Source organism: Mustela erminea, chromosome 18, assembly GCF_009829155.1.
Source record: "Mustela erminea isolate mMusErm1 chromosome 18, mMusErm1.Pri, whole genome shotgun sequence".
NCBI lineage: Eukaryota > Metazoa > Chordata > Mammalia > Carnivora > Mustelidae > Mustela > Mustela erminea.
Window position 1 is genome coordinate 28,851,025 of NC_045631.1, and position 16,276 is coordinate 28,867,300.

General features: G+C 38.7%; 1 protein-coding gene across 1 annotated transcript in view; it reads right to left on the reverse strand.

Annotated features, from left to right (window-relative positions):
- PPM1E (protein phosphatase, Mg2+/Mn2+ dependent 1E) overlaps positions 1-16,276 on the reverse strand; it is a 211,568-nt gene that overhangs the window by 22,644 nt on the left and 172,648 nt on the right. The window contains exon 2 of the mRNA XM_032322423.1: positions 3,357-3,475. Within this exon, the coding sequence (XP_032178314.1) occupies positions 3,357-3,475 (119 nt within the window). The remainder of the gene's footprint in view (positions 1-3,356; positions 3,476-16,276) is intronic.

Genomic DNA, 16,276 nt, shown 5'->3' on the forward strand with positions numbered 1-16,276 from the left:
TGTTTATGGTCTCAGCACAATGTGAACCTTATGGTAGGCCCTCAATAAATGAATGAATAAACTATTGTACTCAATACACAAATATTTTACTTAGGATTTTTTACATTGATACTTAGATTGATCTCTCATTTCCTTCTTTAGCTTTATTTCAGGCAAGTTTTCATATCAGTTTTATGTTTTGCAAATTTTCCTTCCATATGCAATTGGATAATTCATTTTAAAAACCATTAGAATTGTCTATCTTTGCTCATTTAAACATGTTCACCAGGAGAATTGCCTATTCTTTGTCCTTTTTTAGAAGATAGCTCCTTGACAATCTTAATCTCTTTCTTCTTAGGTTAAGTTTGTCAATTTGTATTTTTCTAGAAAACACCCAGGTTTTCAGATTTATTTACACGAAGTTTTCATAATTCTTTTAATTTCCTCTGGAATGCCTTGGGTGGCTCAGTTGGTTAAGTGTCTGTCTGCCTTTGGCTCAAGTCATGATCCCAGGGTCTTGGGATTGAGTCCCACATGGGACTTCCTGCTCACTAGGGAGCCTGCTTCTCTCTCTCCCTCTGCGGCTTCCCCTGCTTGTGCTCTCTCTCTCTCTCTCTGACAAATAAATAAAGGCTTTTTTTAAAAAATTCTTTTAATTTCCTCTGTGTTATTGACAATTTTCCCCTTCTTGTTTTTAATTTTTACATTGGGATATTTCAAATTGATTTTAGGTTGTCTGAAGAGGAGTTATATCTGCCAAACTAAATTTGTACCGAGAGATACAAGGTTGTTTAGCAAACACTCTGGTAGAGATGACATAAACATGAAAAGAACTTTAGGTTAAGGATTTTTTTTTAAGTCTATTTTTGGAAACAACTGAGAGGCAAAGGCATTCAGTGGGGACTTGAGTGCCTTGAAACCAGCAGTGCAGGCTTTACCCAGCATGCTCCTCTCCCACTCTGGCATACCGGATAAACCCTGTCTGCCTACCCCCACCCCCAGATTCTCCTCAGTGCAATTCAAACTGAGGGATTTGGGTTAAAGAGATTAAGGATTTGCAAAGAGTTAGAATTACAATAGATCATTCTGAATCACAACCCTGGCAAGGAAACAACACTGGGTAATCTCTTGAAAAAATAGAAAATCAGAATGACCAATGATACCACCAAAAGAAAAAAAAAAAAACCTCTTCATTTCACTTTGCTATCTTATGGGGGTTCAGTTCTAAAGCAGGCATGCAGGGCTACACTCCAGTCTTGCTACGTTAAGTATTCTCCTTCTGCAGGGAGTGTAGAACATCAGCATATAAATAATTGCTGCTTGAAATGGAAAAATAAAATAAAAAAGGGTGTTAAAAAAGAGAAAATTGTCCCAAGTAACAATCCACCCCCTCACAGCTGTAAATTACTCATTAGTCGTTAATGTCACTGTACTGAGCTGGAGCTGAGTCAGCCGCCGCCCAGGCTGCCGTGAAGCCGAGTTCGTCTCCCTCATCTTTCATTACAGGGCTTTCACGACATGCATCAGTACCAGAGGAAAGACCAATGCTTTGTAGCAGGAATTCCATCCAAGTTGACTCTGGAGCAATTTGGTTCCAAGCGAATCAATTACTCTCAGTAAAAACAAGAGAAGGAATTCCTTTCTTGCCAATTTTCTATCAAAAATGATCTAGAAAAAAAAATGATCTAGAAAGACAGAGGAAGAACAGATATATTTACTTTTATATCTGCCTCAAGTTCTCTGGGATCTCATTATTCTCATTCATTAATATATGCTCCGTTCCTTATGCACCATATTTAAAGGCAAATGCTTACAATAGAACAAAGTGAAATATTAAAATTCCTTAACAATTTTGAGTAGTAATTCCTAATTTTTTAAAAAGATTTTATTTATTTATTTGACAGAGATCACAAGTAGGCAGAGAGGCAGGCAGAGAGAGAGGGAGAAGCAGGCGCCTTGCTGAGTGTGGAGCCCGATGTGGGATTCCATCCCAGGATCCTGAGATCATGACCTGAGTTGAAGGCAGAGGCTTAACCCCCTGAGCCACCCAGGCACCCCAGGAATTCCTAATTTTTACAAAAACTGCTATTTCCTTAGATCCTGTCAAATATGTATAAGCCTAATATGTTAATAAATATGCCTTCATTAATAAAGCCTCTTAGGAGCGCTTGAGAACCTCAGTGGTTAAGCATCTGCCCTGGGCTCAGGTCCTGATCCCAGGGTCCTGGGATCAAGCCCACGTCGGGTTCCCTACTCCTCAGGGAGCCTGCTTCTCCCTCTCCCTCTGCCCGCCACTCCCTCTGCTTGTGCTTTCTCTCAAATAAATATAATCCTTAAAAATAAATAAATAAACAAATAAATGAATAAATAAATAAATAAAGCTTCTTAATTTGCCTGGAATAAAGATGTACAGGGATCCATGCAATTAAATCACATGTTACATAGTTGTCATGTAGAACTCTACTTATTTATTGGTAGAAATAAAATTTAATTGGGGCGCCTTGGTGGCTCAGTGGGTTAAGCCTCTGCCTTCGGTTCAGGTCATGATCCCAGGGTCCTGGGATCGAGCCCTGCATTGGGCTCTCTCCTCAGCATGGAGTCTGCTTCCTCCTCTCTCTCTGCCTGCCTTTCTGCCCACTTGTGATCTCTGTCAAAAAAATAAATAAATAATCTTAAAAAAATTAATATAATTAATGAGAAGTTTTGTTACAACTGATTTCTTTAATTTTTATATGATTTTTTTTACTTGGATTATTAAAGGTAAGCTAAATATTTGAAGTATGTCTTGCTCAAACTCTCTCCCCTCCCTCTCTCATCTTTTCTGTTGTGTCTTCACACTTCTCACTTTACTCTTTCCACTTATCTAGGCATTTTATTAATTCTGTTAATATTCTGATATTATCAGACCATATTCGGATAATATTGTTATATTAATCTCTTGCTCCAATTATCATATTTTCAAAATATACCTGTATTTTTCTTTTTCCCTCCTTTTTTTTTTTTCTTTTTAAAGACTGTATTTATTTATTTGTCAGAGAGAGAGAAGAGGGCATGAGCAAACACAAGCAGGAGGAGCATCAGGCAAAGGCAGAAGCAGGCTCCCCGCCGAGCAAGGAGCCCAATGCGGGTCTCAATCCCAGGACCCTGGGATCATGACCAGACCAGGCGCTTAACCAACTGAGCCACCCAGGCATCCCTTTTTCTCTCCTTTTATTGACTAGTTTGAAATACATGCATTTTTTTTTCTCTTGCTACCACTATAAAATCAACAAGTGGGTAAACATAATTAGATTTCATATGTGTAGACATTCTCTGTGGTTACTATACATGAGAATATTTTAGTATTTTTAAACAAATAATGTAGAAAAGGTACTCACCCACAGTCCCTTCTGTGCCATCTGTTTCCTTTGGGATATAATGTGCAGAAAGGTCACTCTGAAGGACTTCGTCTGATGTGGCTCTGGCTAAAGCAGCAGCCAAAAAGGAAGGGCAATTACTGAAATAAAAAAGGCCTATTTCAGTAAGAATTAGGAAATAATACATTTGATATTATTACCAATTATTAACATATCTGTCTCAAAACAAAATTGTGTCTTTAAACACTATTCAAGACATATTTATTGAGTGCATATTATGTGCTATACACTCTACCTTGGCTCTGGATATACACTGGTGAGTAACACAGACATGGCCTCTGACCCAGTAGGGCTTAAAATCTAGTTAGGGAGACAGATGATAAATAAGTAAACAAACAGGACACTACTTAAAATTGGGATTTTTTTTTTTTTTAAGATTTTATTTATTTATTTGACAGACAGAGATCACAGGTAGGCAGAGAGGCAGGCAGAGAGAGGAAGGGAAGCAGGCTCCCTGCTGAGCAGAGAGCCGATGCGGGGCTTGATCCCAGGACCCTGGGATCATGACCAGAGCCGAAGGCAGATGCTTTAACCCACTGAGCCACCCAGGCGCCCCTAAAATTGGGATGTTTTATAAAAGAAACAAACAGGGTACAGAATTATAGAAGGGGGATGGTCAGGAATCCATATCTTGAAGGATAAGAAAGATTCGGTTCTGTGGATTTGGGAAGTTGGGAGAGAATATTCCAGGCAGAGAAAATAGCATGCATATAGATCCTTTCTGAGAGCTTGATATGTGTGAAGAACTGAAAAAAGCCCAGAGAAGATGAAGTATGGTGGATAAAGAGGGAAGATGGCAGGGAATAAGGTCAGAGAGACGGGCAACAGCCAGTTATAGATCATGGAAAGGAAAGTGATCTCACTCAAAAGTGCACTGGGAAGCTACTGAAGGTTGTGAGCAAGAGCAAGCCACACCCAGACATATTAATTAAAATATAACTTTAACTGCTGTGCTAAAGGAAATTGAAAAGAATGAGGAGGGTGGCCAATAAGGAGATTGTTGTAATCCAGGTGAAACTGAAAAAAAAATTAGTATATTCTAAAAAAAGAAAATACAGAACTTGCTGATTATTAGAATATAGAAATAAAAGAAAAGAATTAAGACTGAGTCCTGGGTTTTGGTCCGAGCAACTAGGTGAATGGTGGCATCCTTCACCTAGACGGAGAAACCAGGAAAAGAACAGGTTTGTGGAAGCAAAGGGTAAAGAAGAAAACAAGAGTTAATTTTAAAGCATGTTAAGTTGGAAATACCTTTGAGATACCCTAATGAAGGTATCAAATGAAGTGAAAGTTATTAGACATTGTAGTGTGGAGCTCAGAGATGATAGGAAATTTGGAAGTCATGAATGTATGGATGATATTTAAAACTACTGAAATAGACTGCATCACATAGGAAGAAATTATAAAAAGAGAATTGCCTCGTTTTCCAAACCCTTTCAGAATAGGAAAGTTATCTCATGCCTCACCACTGTATGTTGGGGAGTTCTAGGAAGGGTTTAAATAGGTTTTTTTAAAAGATTTTATTTATTTATTTGACAGACAGAGATCACAAGGAGGCAGAGAGGCAGGCAGAGAGGTGGGGGGCGGGGAGCAGGCTTCCCGCTGAGCAGAGAGCTGGATGCAGGGCTCAATCCCAGGACCCTGAGATCATGACCTGAGCCAAAGGCAGAGCCTTAACCCACTGAGTCTCCCAGGTGCCCAGATAGTTTGCTTCTTTTAGTCACCACATTTTTATATCAAGTGGAATTATACTGAAGAGGCTTTCATCAAGAAATTGTACCCAAGGAATCTCACCTGCACTTGACCTCACTGAGTTCCTAAACCTCTAGTCTGAGCCTGAGGCCGTTTAAGGGATGGAACTTTGGGAGACATTATGGGGGGTGGGAGTCAGGGGAGTGTATTTTAAATGTGTGAAGGATGTGAATTATGTGGCCAGAACAGACATGGCAGGGGCACCTGGGTGGCTCAGATAGTTAAGGAGCTGCCTTTGGCTCGGGTCATGATCACCATGTCCTGGGATTGAGCCCCAAGCCCCATAGCATCAGGCTCCCTACGAAGCGGGGTGTCTGCTTCTCCCTACCCCTGCCCTTGTGCTCTCACTTGTTTTCTCTCTCTCAAATAGATAATTAAAATCTTTTAAAAAATAAAATTAAAATTAAAAAAATAACAGATTTGGCAGACTGTTTTTCTAAAACAAGCCACAACAATATTCTTGTAGCTGGTACAGCTGCTTTGGCAGTTCCTTAAAAATGCTGAAGCTCTTACATAGCCCAGCAACACAAAAACATGTACCTGAATGTTCATGGCAGCATTATTCTTAATACCAAACAGTAGAAACAACCAACCAACCAATCAACTGATTTTGGATAAATAAAAGCAGCATATTCATACATGCTACAATGTGGATAAACCTTAGAAATAATATGGCGATAGAAGCCAGTCACACAACTTCAAAGCCTGAAATCACAAGGGAGGAAGGAGCAGCCTCTGATCCCAGAGACACAGCAGTCCACACTACAAACGTAAAGCCTGTGCACAGGAGCCCAGTGATAGGAGCCCAGTTAACAAACACCCTGACCTTACTTTCTTCCCATCTTCTTAACTTCTGCTAGTGCCTTCCACAGGGGAAGCAAACTGAAAAACAGGGAACAAAGAAGGCACCCAGGACAAGGATCAAAGCTGAGATGTATAGGGAGTGGTTTGGGGTAGAAAAGAAAGCCATCTAGTACAGTGGCAAAAAAAATGCATTTTCAGTGAAAGTTTACCTTTCCACATATCACACAAGTGAGATTATATTTAAAAGTCTGACCATTGGAAATGAAATTAGATAAGGGAAGAAAGGACTTCATGCGCCTTTTAGGCAAGGGAGGGAGTGAGATGGTGGGTAGAGGTAATTCTTAATGTCTTTTTGATATTTTCTATGTTTACCAAATTCTCCTTATAAAACAAACACTAAGTTTGAAATAAAAGTTGAGATTTAATAAAATAGTAAAAAAAAAAAAAAAAAAAAAAAGCCAGTCACAAAAGACCACATGCTCTATGATTCCATTTATATAAAAAGTCCAGAATAGGCAAACCTACAGAAACAGAGTATAGCAGCAGTATCCTAGGGCAGAGAGGTGAGTTGAATAGGGAGTAACTGCTGATGGGTAGGAGGTTTCTTTTTGCAGTATGAAAATGTTCTGAATCTTGGATAATAGTTAGTGATGGTTAAACAGTTATGAATGTACTAAAACCACTGAACTGTATATTTTAAATGGGTAACTTTTATGCTGTATGAATTACATCTCAATAAAGATGTTCAAAAAATCATTGACTTTGTTAAGAACATTGAATAGTGGAGGTGAAAATAAGATTAGAATGGGTAAGTGGGAGGCAAGGAGGTGTGGCAGTAACTGAAAGGGCATTTGAGGACAGGGCTGGTTCTTATTTTGGCATGGTATAGAATGTGACTGTTTACTAAATGAAGTAATCTAGTAGAGAAAGACTGAAAGATAATGCAGGAAATGGGGGATGACCAAAGGAGTGAAGCTCCTGAGAAGGCAGGAAGAAGATAGATCCAAAACATATCTGGAAATTGCTGACCTTTGATAGCATAAGGAACATTTCACCAGTTGGAAAAGAAAGGAAGAAAATGGGTAAAGATGCAGGGAGGTTTCTAGATTTCTTAGTAGGAAAATCAGAGAGTTCCCATCTAAAGGTTTGTATCAACAGTAGTATATTGAGGCTTACGGTGTTTGAGGCACTGTTCTGGTGCTCAGGATACAAATGACCAAAAAAGACAAAAACTCCTGCCTTTGGAACCCTCACGCACTGTTGGTGAGAATGTAAATTGGTACAGCCACTACAGAACACAGCATGGAGGGTCCTCAAAAAATTAAAAGAGATCTCATACAACCTAGTAATTCCATCTCTGAGGATTTACCCAAAGAGAGTCAAAACACATATTCAAAAAGATATACACATGGGGAGATAGAGAGGAGAAGGGAGTTGGGGGAAATTGGAAGGGGAGGTGAATCATGAGAGACTATGGACTCTGAAAAACAATCTGAGGGTTTTGAAGGGGTGGGGCACCGGTGGGAGGTCGGGGTACCAGGTGGTGGGTATTATAGAGGGCACGGATTGCACGGAGCACTGGGTGTGGTACAAAAACAATGAATACTGTTACGCTGAAAAAAAAAAAAAAGATATACACAGTCTTATGTTTGTTGTAGCACCATTTACAACAGCCAAGATAAGGAAACAACCTAAATTTCCATCCGCAGATGAACGGATAAAGAAGATGTGGTATATATATATATACAATGGAAAGTTAGCTATAAAAAAGACTGAAATCTTGCCATTCATGGTAAAATGGATGGACCTAAGTGAAATAAGTCAGAAAAAGGACCATATGATTTCACTTCTTATGTGGGATCCAAAAAACAAACGAACAAACAAAAAACCAGAAATAGACTCATAAATACAAAGAACAAAGTAGTGGTTGCCAGTGGAGAGGGAACTGGGAAGGGGTGAAGGGGATTAAAAGGTACAAACCCCCAGTTATAAGATCAGTGTCATGGGGATGAAAAGTACAGCATAAGGAAAACAGTCAATATCTTACTAAATTTGGATGGTGACAGATGGGTTACTATATGTGGCGAACTTTTCATAATGTATAATTGTTGACTCACTGTGTGGTTTACCTGAAACTAACACTGTATGTCAACTATACTTCTAAAACAAAAACAAAAATAACCCATCTCTGGAGCTTCCATTCTGGAGAATGGCTTCTCAATGAAGTATGGGGTTAGATCAGTAGTTCTCAAACTTTTACAGGCATCAGCATCAAGGCTTCTTAAAACACAAATTGCTGGGTCCCATCCCCAGAGTTTCTGACTCGCTAGGTCTTAAGTATGACTTCAGAATTTTCATTTTTAACAAGTTTCCAGATGAGGTGCATGCTGCTGGGCTAGGGACCACACTGTGAGAACCAATGGGTTAGGTTATCAACTGGGTGGTGAGGATACAAGTATATGGGGCAGAAGGGATGAAGAGAAAGTAGGTATGAAACAGTCATGTCAGCTGGACTATCACCGCTAAAACACTGTGACAATTTTTAAATAAAACCAGTCTTTCTGGTTGTACAATTTTCTCCATCTATGTCCATGCGCTGGAAAATGTGTTGGTAAAAAGAATTGTCTAATTCATTAAGGTTTGGGATTTTGCAAGGTGAGTATTAACAGGTGAAAAAGAAACATTGTAATTTAGTATCTTTTTAAGCATGTGATTATAGTGTTAGACCATGAACGTTAAATGGGTTAAGAAAGAAAAGAAATGAATGATAAATCAGGTGGTCTAAATGTAATTAAACAACTAGAGGGAGTACTTGGGCACACAACCTAGAAAGATGAAGTATTGTAGTCTGAGATGTGTATAGGATTTTGGAGCTAGAGCAGTATTTGTGATAATAAGGTTTAGGTGAGACCAAGAAAGTGAGTGGTTGAGTGGTTTAGAAACAAATAAAATGGCCATGTTTATATTTGAAGTCCTCAAGGGTTAAAAAAAAAAAAAAAAGGAAAATGATCATTATCATCATTCATCAGTATTTTTCAAATTGTAGGTTACAATCCACTAGTGGTTAATGAAATGAATTTTATGAATGTGACCAGCATTTTTTTTTAAAGATTCTATTTATTTACTTGAGAGAGAGAGAGAGAGAGAGCACAAGCCAGGCTGGGGGTGGAGGGTCAGAGGGAGAGGAAGAAGCAGGCTCCCCACTGAGAGGAGAGCCTGAAGTGGGACTCGATCCCAGCCATCCTTTTTTTTTTTTAAGATTTTTTTTAAAAATTTATTTATTTGACAGGCAGAGATATCAAGCAGGCAGAGAGGCAGGCAGAGAGAGAGCTGAGCAGAGAACCCCATGAGCAGAGAGCCCGATGCGGGGCTCGATCCTAGAATCCTGGGATCATGACCTGAGCTGAAGTCAGAGGCTTAATCCACTGCGCCACCCAGGCACCCCCCAGCCACCCTTTTTTAAAAAAATAGGAACTAGGGAATATGAGGTAAGGTTAAGTACTCTGTATTAACATATAAGTACATACTGAATTTTGATTATGATAATTTTTGAAAGCTATTGCCCTTTAGCAATTATGAAATAAATTGATGACATCCCTTGAAATCCAAATGCTATCCATTTCTCCTTTCATGCTAAGTTAACTGAGTTTTTTTTTTTTTTATAAGTTTTAAATTTTTCTCATAAACCTAAATAAACTCTCTCAGCACTGCTTGACTTTTAACTTTCTATCATGCTTTACTTTGACTAACTGGAGACATCCAAATATTTTGCATAAGTGGACTTTTAGCATATAGCTACAAGATTTACTTAGTCCTTCTGTTTCAAAATTTATATTAAAATTACCTAAAAACCTCTATTGTAATCATATTCCCTAGAATTCCTCCTACTACCAAGGAAGAAAAAGACATCTTTAGTGTAATTAGTAAAATACCTAGAATCTAGGTTCACCAAAGGTAAGAATGTGAAAACTTTAGAGAATAATGGAAGAACCATTAGTCTCATTAATGTGTCACCTGCAATACATTTTTAGTCACAGTTAATGTAATTTTTTACTTTTTGTCAGACAGAATGAAAATATTTTCAGTGAAGTAGGGAGGAGGATTAGCTGACTAATAGCTAGATATAAAACATCTAGCTAGACACTTCACCCACATCAGCTATCTCTACCTGTCAGAAAGCTGTAACACTTAGCATGAATAAGTTCTTATGATTTTGACTGAAATCAAAGTGACTATTTCTGAAAAATCAGAATTGCAAATATATTTTAAAACATTCACATCAGTGACTATTTGATACAAGTCAAATAAAAGCTTATCATTAGAGCTTGTCATTCTTAAGAGAATTACCAGGAATAACTACCATGATAATAACATAGTAAACTGCTTTCTTTCATCATTTCTCATACAGCCCTGGACAGAAGCATTTACGATGCTGATGCATGAAGGTCTCTAAGTTTGGCAAATGTATTGCAGAGCAAATACCAGAGAATGGCCAAAACTCACAGCAGTTTGTAGAACTGCGGTTAAAATTGTTATTACACTGCTGAAGTAGAGTAGGATTCAACTTTTTTTTTAACTTTGGCAGTGTGTGTCATTTTAAGAGACTGGCTCTTTTAAAGTCAAATTAATCATGTTAAGGCCCTCAAATACAGTCCAAGAAAGATCCTTTGCTATTTATGTATGTTAACAGATATTTCTGAAGTGCTTTACCATTCCTGTCTTCAAGCAATTCACATCCTGAGAACAAAAGGAAACGCGTTTTCATGCATACCAATTTATTACTTTCTTGTTTGCGTAGGCATCAAAGTATAGACTTTATATATTCATAGGTAAAAATAAATCCTTGTCTAGTTTATAACTAAGCCATACATAAATGACATTCATAGCTTTGTACAATGTTGAAATATCATTAATTAGGGGTCCATTCAGTTTTAATTCCAAGTTTAGTCACATAAATAAATCATGCCACTTCATTAAAGCTATTTATGTTAATGGATGTATATTTGAATTTCTGTGTATAGTGACTTTCTCAATGTTATGTACTGTAAGATAAAAATCCAGACTCTGTCAAGCTTCATAAGCTGAACTCTGTAATCAATTCTTGCAGTGAGGAAAGAATCCTTCAGATATTGTGTTGCTTGTTTTCTTAAAGACCCATGCATATACCATAAACAAAAAAAATATTGTCATCAACTGGTTACAAAGTTTAATATTTCAAACAAGAGAGTACTATTTCCTGCCTGTCTAAAAATACTTATTTACAAGAGCTTATTCTCCTATCTCCGTTCTATAGGCCGACAAGAGTCCAATCTACATTTTCCAATAGAAAAAAGAAAAGGAGTCAGACTGGAACTGAATCTGAAAGGTAGCTTTCTTTTAGCACTGTATATCACCATCTTGGTACAGAGCAGAAAACACAATAAATTATTTTGGCATAAAAACATTTACTTTGCATTCATTTTCAAATATCATGCATAAATAAGTCCCATTAGATAGACAGGATAGTATTTTAGATCTTTTTCTAAGTTGAATTGTTAGTACCTTCCACCCGCATATCAAGACAATATACATTTTAAGGTTGCAAACTGAATTCTCATTATAAACCAGGCTAGGAAGAATTTTCATCACAATGCCAAACCTACACAACCCTAAAGACATTATTAGATAAATTAGAGGTTTAAAAGTACATCCTTCCTGACACTGGCAATGTGGGTGTTGGCACAGAACCCACAGCTGTGTTTCAGCAGTCTTGGCAAAGCACTGCTAAGGTAAAAAAAATTCTTGAAGGTGGGAAGTTTCCATCAATTAACTTTGAGAGACTTGTCTAGAGCAGCCTCATCTCGGCCCACATGTTATGATGATTCTGTCTGCTCAGTATACCCTTGCTAGGGTGACAGTCACTTAAATGTTGAATTTCTGATTACCAGCACCCCCCCCACACACACACCAACAAGTTAATCATATGTATTTTAAATCTAGAATAACACATTAGACTAAAATTAAAAAGGCAAAGTCTCTACCTGACTTGATATTGTTTTTCTTAGTGGACTAAACAGTTAAAATCAGGGCTGCATTTTTTCCTCTGTAAGCTATTTTCTTTACTTCTATAGCAACCTCGAGGAATGCCACCTGGAGTCAACGGCTTGTAATGCCCACACATCACAGATTCTCCTAGTTAGCTTTTCTGAATCTAAATGATGATACCTACCAAATGACTAGTTCCTGCAGTTCTGAGTTTGGGGTTCTCACAACAGAAATCTCAGTCCCTACTGCTGCTTTCAGTGTAATCGTAACAGCCATTTGTTCACACTGACAGGCTGACATTCAAGCAAAAACAACAGTATCCTAAGTTTTCTGTGAACAGCAATCTAGATGCTACACATTGACTTACCCAAGGTCAAAATACCACTAGGACCACAAGACCACAGAAAGAAGAAAGTTTAGCAGTAACTGTCTTTCTTGGGATCCTTTCTCTCTGACCAAAAGGAATTTTAACAGCACAAATTTACTGAAACCTGTCAATACAACTAATGTGAACTTCCTGTTGCTAAAACCTACAGTCTCTTTTCCCATCCAACTCATTGAGGAGCTAAGTGACTGGCTCCTATCCACTCATCATGCCCTCCACTTTGATAAAACTTTCTTCTCTAGACTTCTAGATCATTGCACTCTCTTATGTAACTCTTAGGATTCTGTCTTTTCAGTCTCCTTTGATGGTTCTTTCTCTCCCCCCTGCATGTGTAATTCCTCTCATTATTGTAAATCTTCCTTTTTGCATAGCCTTTATACTTTTCTAATATACTACATGCATGTCTTAATATATTTATTGTTTATGTCTCCATTCCTCTTCCCACCTGACTGCAAATGTTTTTATCTGTTTCTGGTGATTGATGTCTAATGCCCAGATCAGTGTCTGGCACACAATGACCAATATTTGCTGAATGAATAAACTTCTGTTTTCCGATTTATACATGTTTAAGCCATTCTCTAACTCCTTAGAATGAATGTTCCTTAAGAGAAGAAAGTCAATACATTTATGAAAGAGTGTTCCATTTAATAATGAAGTCTTCATGTAGGCTATGAAACAGGCTGGTATCAGTAAACAGGTGATAACCATTGGCAAAAAGGAAATTATGGTCATAGTTACACTTTTGTTGTCAACTCAAACAGTTTGTGCCAACACCTCACTTATCTTAGACTTTAGTCCCTCTCATTAGGAGATAATGTATTTAAACTTCAAAAGTATTTATAGCTTTTTAATAGGAATTCTACTTTAATATTTTGAAACAGTCGACAAGTGTTAAGAAAGCAGGGAGTAGTAGGGAGACCCTGGACTTGCTTCATCCCTCAAACACAGCTAGATCAACATCAAATCATTTTGAACAACTAAGAAATCGATCTGAGGATTAAGAAAACTGCACATTTGGAGGGAGAATGTGGCAGATGCAAGGTCTGGAGATGTGACCTGGGGGAGAGAAAAGCCACAGTGCCACAGAAGGGAAGAAGCTCTTTTCCTGGAGAGAAGTCAGGGAGACAGGGAGAGAACAGGAGAGAGAGCAGCATGTAGGGTTCCAGAAGACACTGTAGTGTGGGCGTTCCCTAGCTCACACTGGGAGAGAATGCTCCCCTTCTTGGAGTACATTTGGAAAAGGGTATTTTGCGTTACCAAGGACAAAAGGCCCACTGACCATCATTGAGCACTGTTTCAACAGCAGGGGACAGAGGAGAGCATCGGACAGATGACCTGGTCACAGCTTTTCACAGTGCTTCATTCATCATAGATGCCAGCCACCATGTGTATGCCATGTGGCTTCTTTTCTGGGACAGAACAGTGTGAGGTGCAGCACTGCAGGGCTCTCCCTCGGGGAGGGGAGCAGGTCCACACCTTGTCAGGTCCTTTAAGATTTGGAGATTTGAATCCCAGTCCATGGCAAGAGGTAAAACACAGGAGAACTATGGTGCTGGGCATGCCCACAGTCAGGCACAGACAGGTTGAGGGCAGGGATCTGACGGAAGCCTGGGCCACAAGAGGGGAGACTGTTTGCTTTTCTGTGAGGACCTCCTGAACAGCAGTGGCCCCAAGTTCCCCTGTCTAGGATAAGAGGGTGTGATGATGCCATCTTCCACCTCCTCTTAGTCCCCCAACTCCCAGCAAGTATCAGAAAGAAACATAGTGCCTCTAGTGGAGGCTGGAGTCACTTATACCAAACCCTGCACCTCTGAGCCCGGACAGGGGCATCTTACTAAGGCAGGTCTAACTGGGAGCCAGCGCAGTGGGCCTCTCCCTCAGAAGAACAACACAGGCCCCTCCATGTACCAAGTCTACTGATCACAGAGTGCTTCAAAGCCTCAGCTCTAGTTCTGGTGGAAATAGGACCAGGCTTTCTTTTTTTTTATTATTTTTTATTTTTTTATTATTATTTTACATATATATTTTTTTCTTTTTAATTTGGAATCAGGCTTAAGTTTTTTGTTCATTTGTTGGTTTGTTTCCTTTTCTCATTTTTTGGATCAGACTTCCCCCCCACTTTTCTTTTTTCCTTCTTTCTTTGGAATCAAGCTTACAGTTTCTTTTCTCCCCCGCTCCCCCAAATCAGGCTTTTCTTAACAAACAAATCAAAGCACATCTAGTTAAAGATCCAAACACTCCCCACTGCAAGCAAGGAGGAATTCTGTAGAGGACTGACCTGTGGGAAAGAGCAACCAAAACACAGCAACAGAGTGCACACAGCACATACCAGAAACACTTCCTGAAGCACCAGGCCCTGGACAGTGTATGACCCCTTCCTCACAAGCATGAAACAAAACAAGCTTTCATAAAAGCAAAAGACAGAAACCTAGACATAATGACAAGATGGGAGAATTTTCCCCAAAAGAAAGACCAAGTAGAAATCACACTCGGGGACTTTCTCAAAATAGGTATAAGCAATATATCTGACAAAGAATTTAGAACAACAGTCATAAGAATATTAGCTGGGCTTGAAGGAAGCAAAGAAGACACTAGGGAAACCCTGGCTGCAGAGATAAAAGACCTAAAAACTCGTCCCGCCAAAATAAAAAATACTGTAACTGAGAAGCAAAACCACTGGATGTAATAACAATGAAGATGGAAGAACCAGAGGATCAAACAGGTGATACAGAAGATAAAATTATGGAAAATAATGAAGATGAAAAGAAGACAAAGAAAACATATTAGAGACTTAGGGAACTCAACAAATCCACAAAGTGCAATAAAATCTGTATCAAAGGAGCCCTAGAAGGAGAAGAGTAGAACAAGGGGCAGAAGGTTAATTTGAACAAATTTTGGTGGAGAACTTTCCTTATCTGGGGAAGGAAACAGGCATTCAAGTCCAAGAGGCACAGAGAGCTACCCTCAAAATCAATAAAAACGGGTCAAACTAAGACATATCATAGTGAAACTTGCAAAATACAAAGATAAAGAGAAAATTCCAAAAGCAGGCAGGGACAAAAAATCCTTAACCTACAAGGGCAGACATGAAAGGTAGGCAGAAGGCCTGTCCACAGAAATTTGGCAGGCCAGAAGAGAATGGCCTGCTATATTCAACATGCTGAATGGGAAAAATATGCAGTCAAGAATACTCTATACAGTAAGGCTGTCATTCAGAATAGAAGGAGAGATAAAGACTTTCCAAGACAAGCAAGATCTAAATGAGTTCATGAACACCAAACCACCTTTACAAGAAATTATTAAAGGGGACACTTTGAGCAGGAAAGAGACCAAAAGCAACAAAGACTAGAAAGAAATCTACAGGGACAGCAACTTTACAGGTAATACAATGGCACTAAATTCATATCAATCAAAAATTACTCTGAATGTAAATGGACTAAACGTACCAATTGAAAGACATCAGGTGTCAGAATAGATTAAAAAAAAAAAAAAGACCCATTGATATGCTGCTTACAAGAGACTTATTTTAGACCTAAAGACATCTCCAGATTGAAAGTAAGGGAGTGGAGAACAATCAGTCATGCTAGTGAACATCAAAAGAAAGCTGGAATGGCCTGAATTAATAGCAGACACACTAGATTTTAAACCAAAGACCATAATAAGAGATGGAGAAGGGCACTATATCATAATAAAGATGTCTATCCAACAAGATCTAACAGTTGTAAATATTTATGCCCTCAACTTGGGAGCAGCCAAATATATAAATCAAATAATAACAAACTTAAAGAAACTCACTGATAATAATAGAATAATAGTAAGGTGGGGGGGCCTGGGTGGCTCAGTGGGTTAAAGCCTCTGTCTTCAGCTCAGGTCATAATCCCAGGGTCCTGGGATCGAGCCCCACATCGGGCTCTCT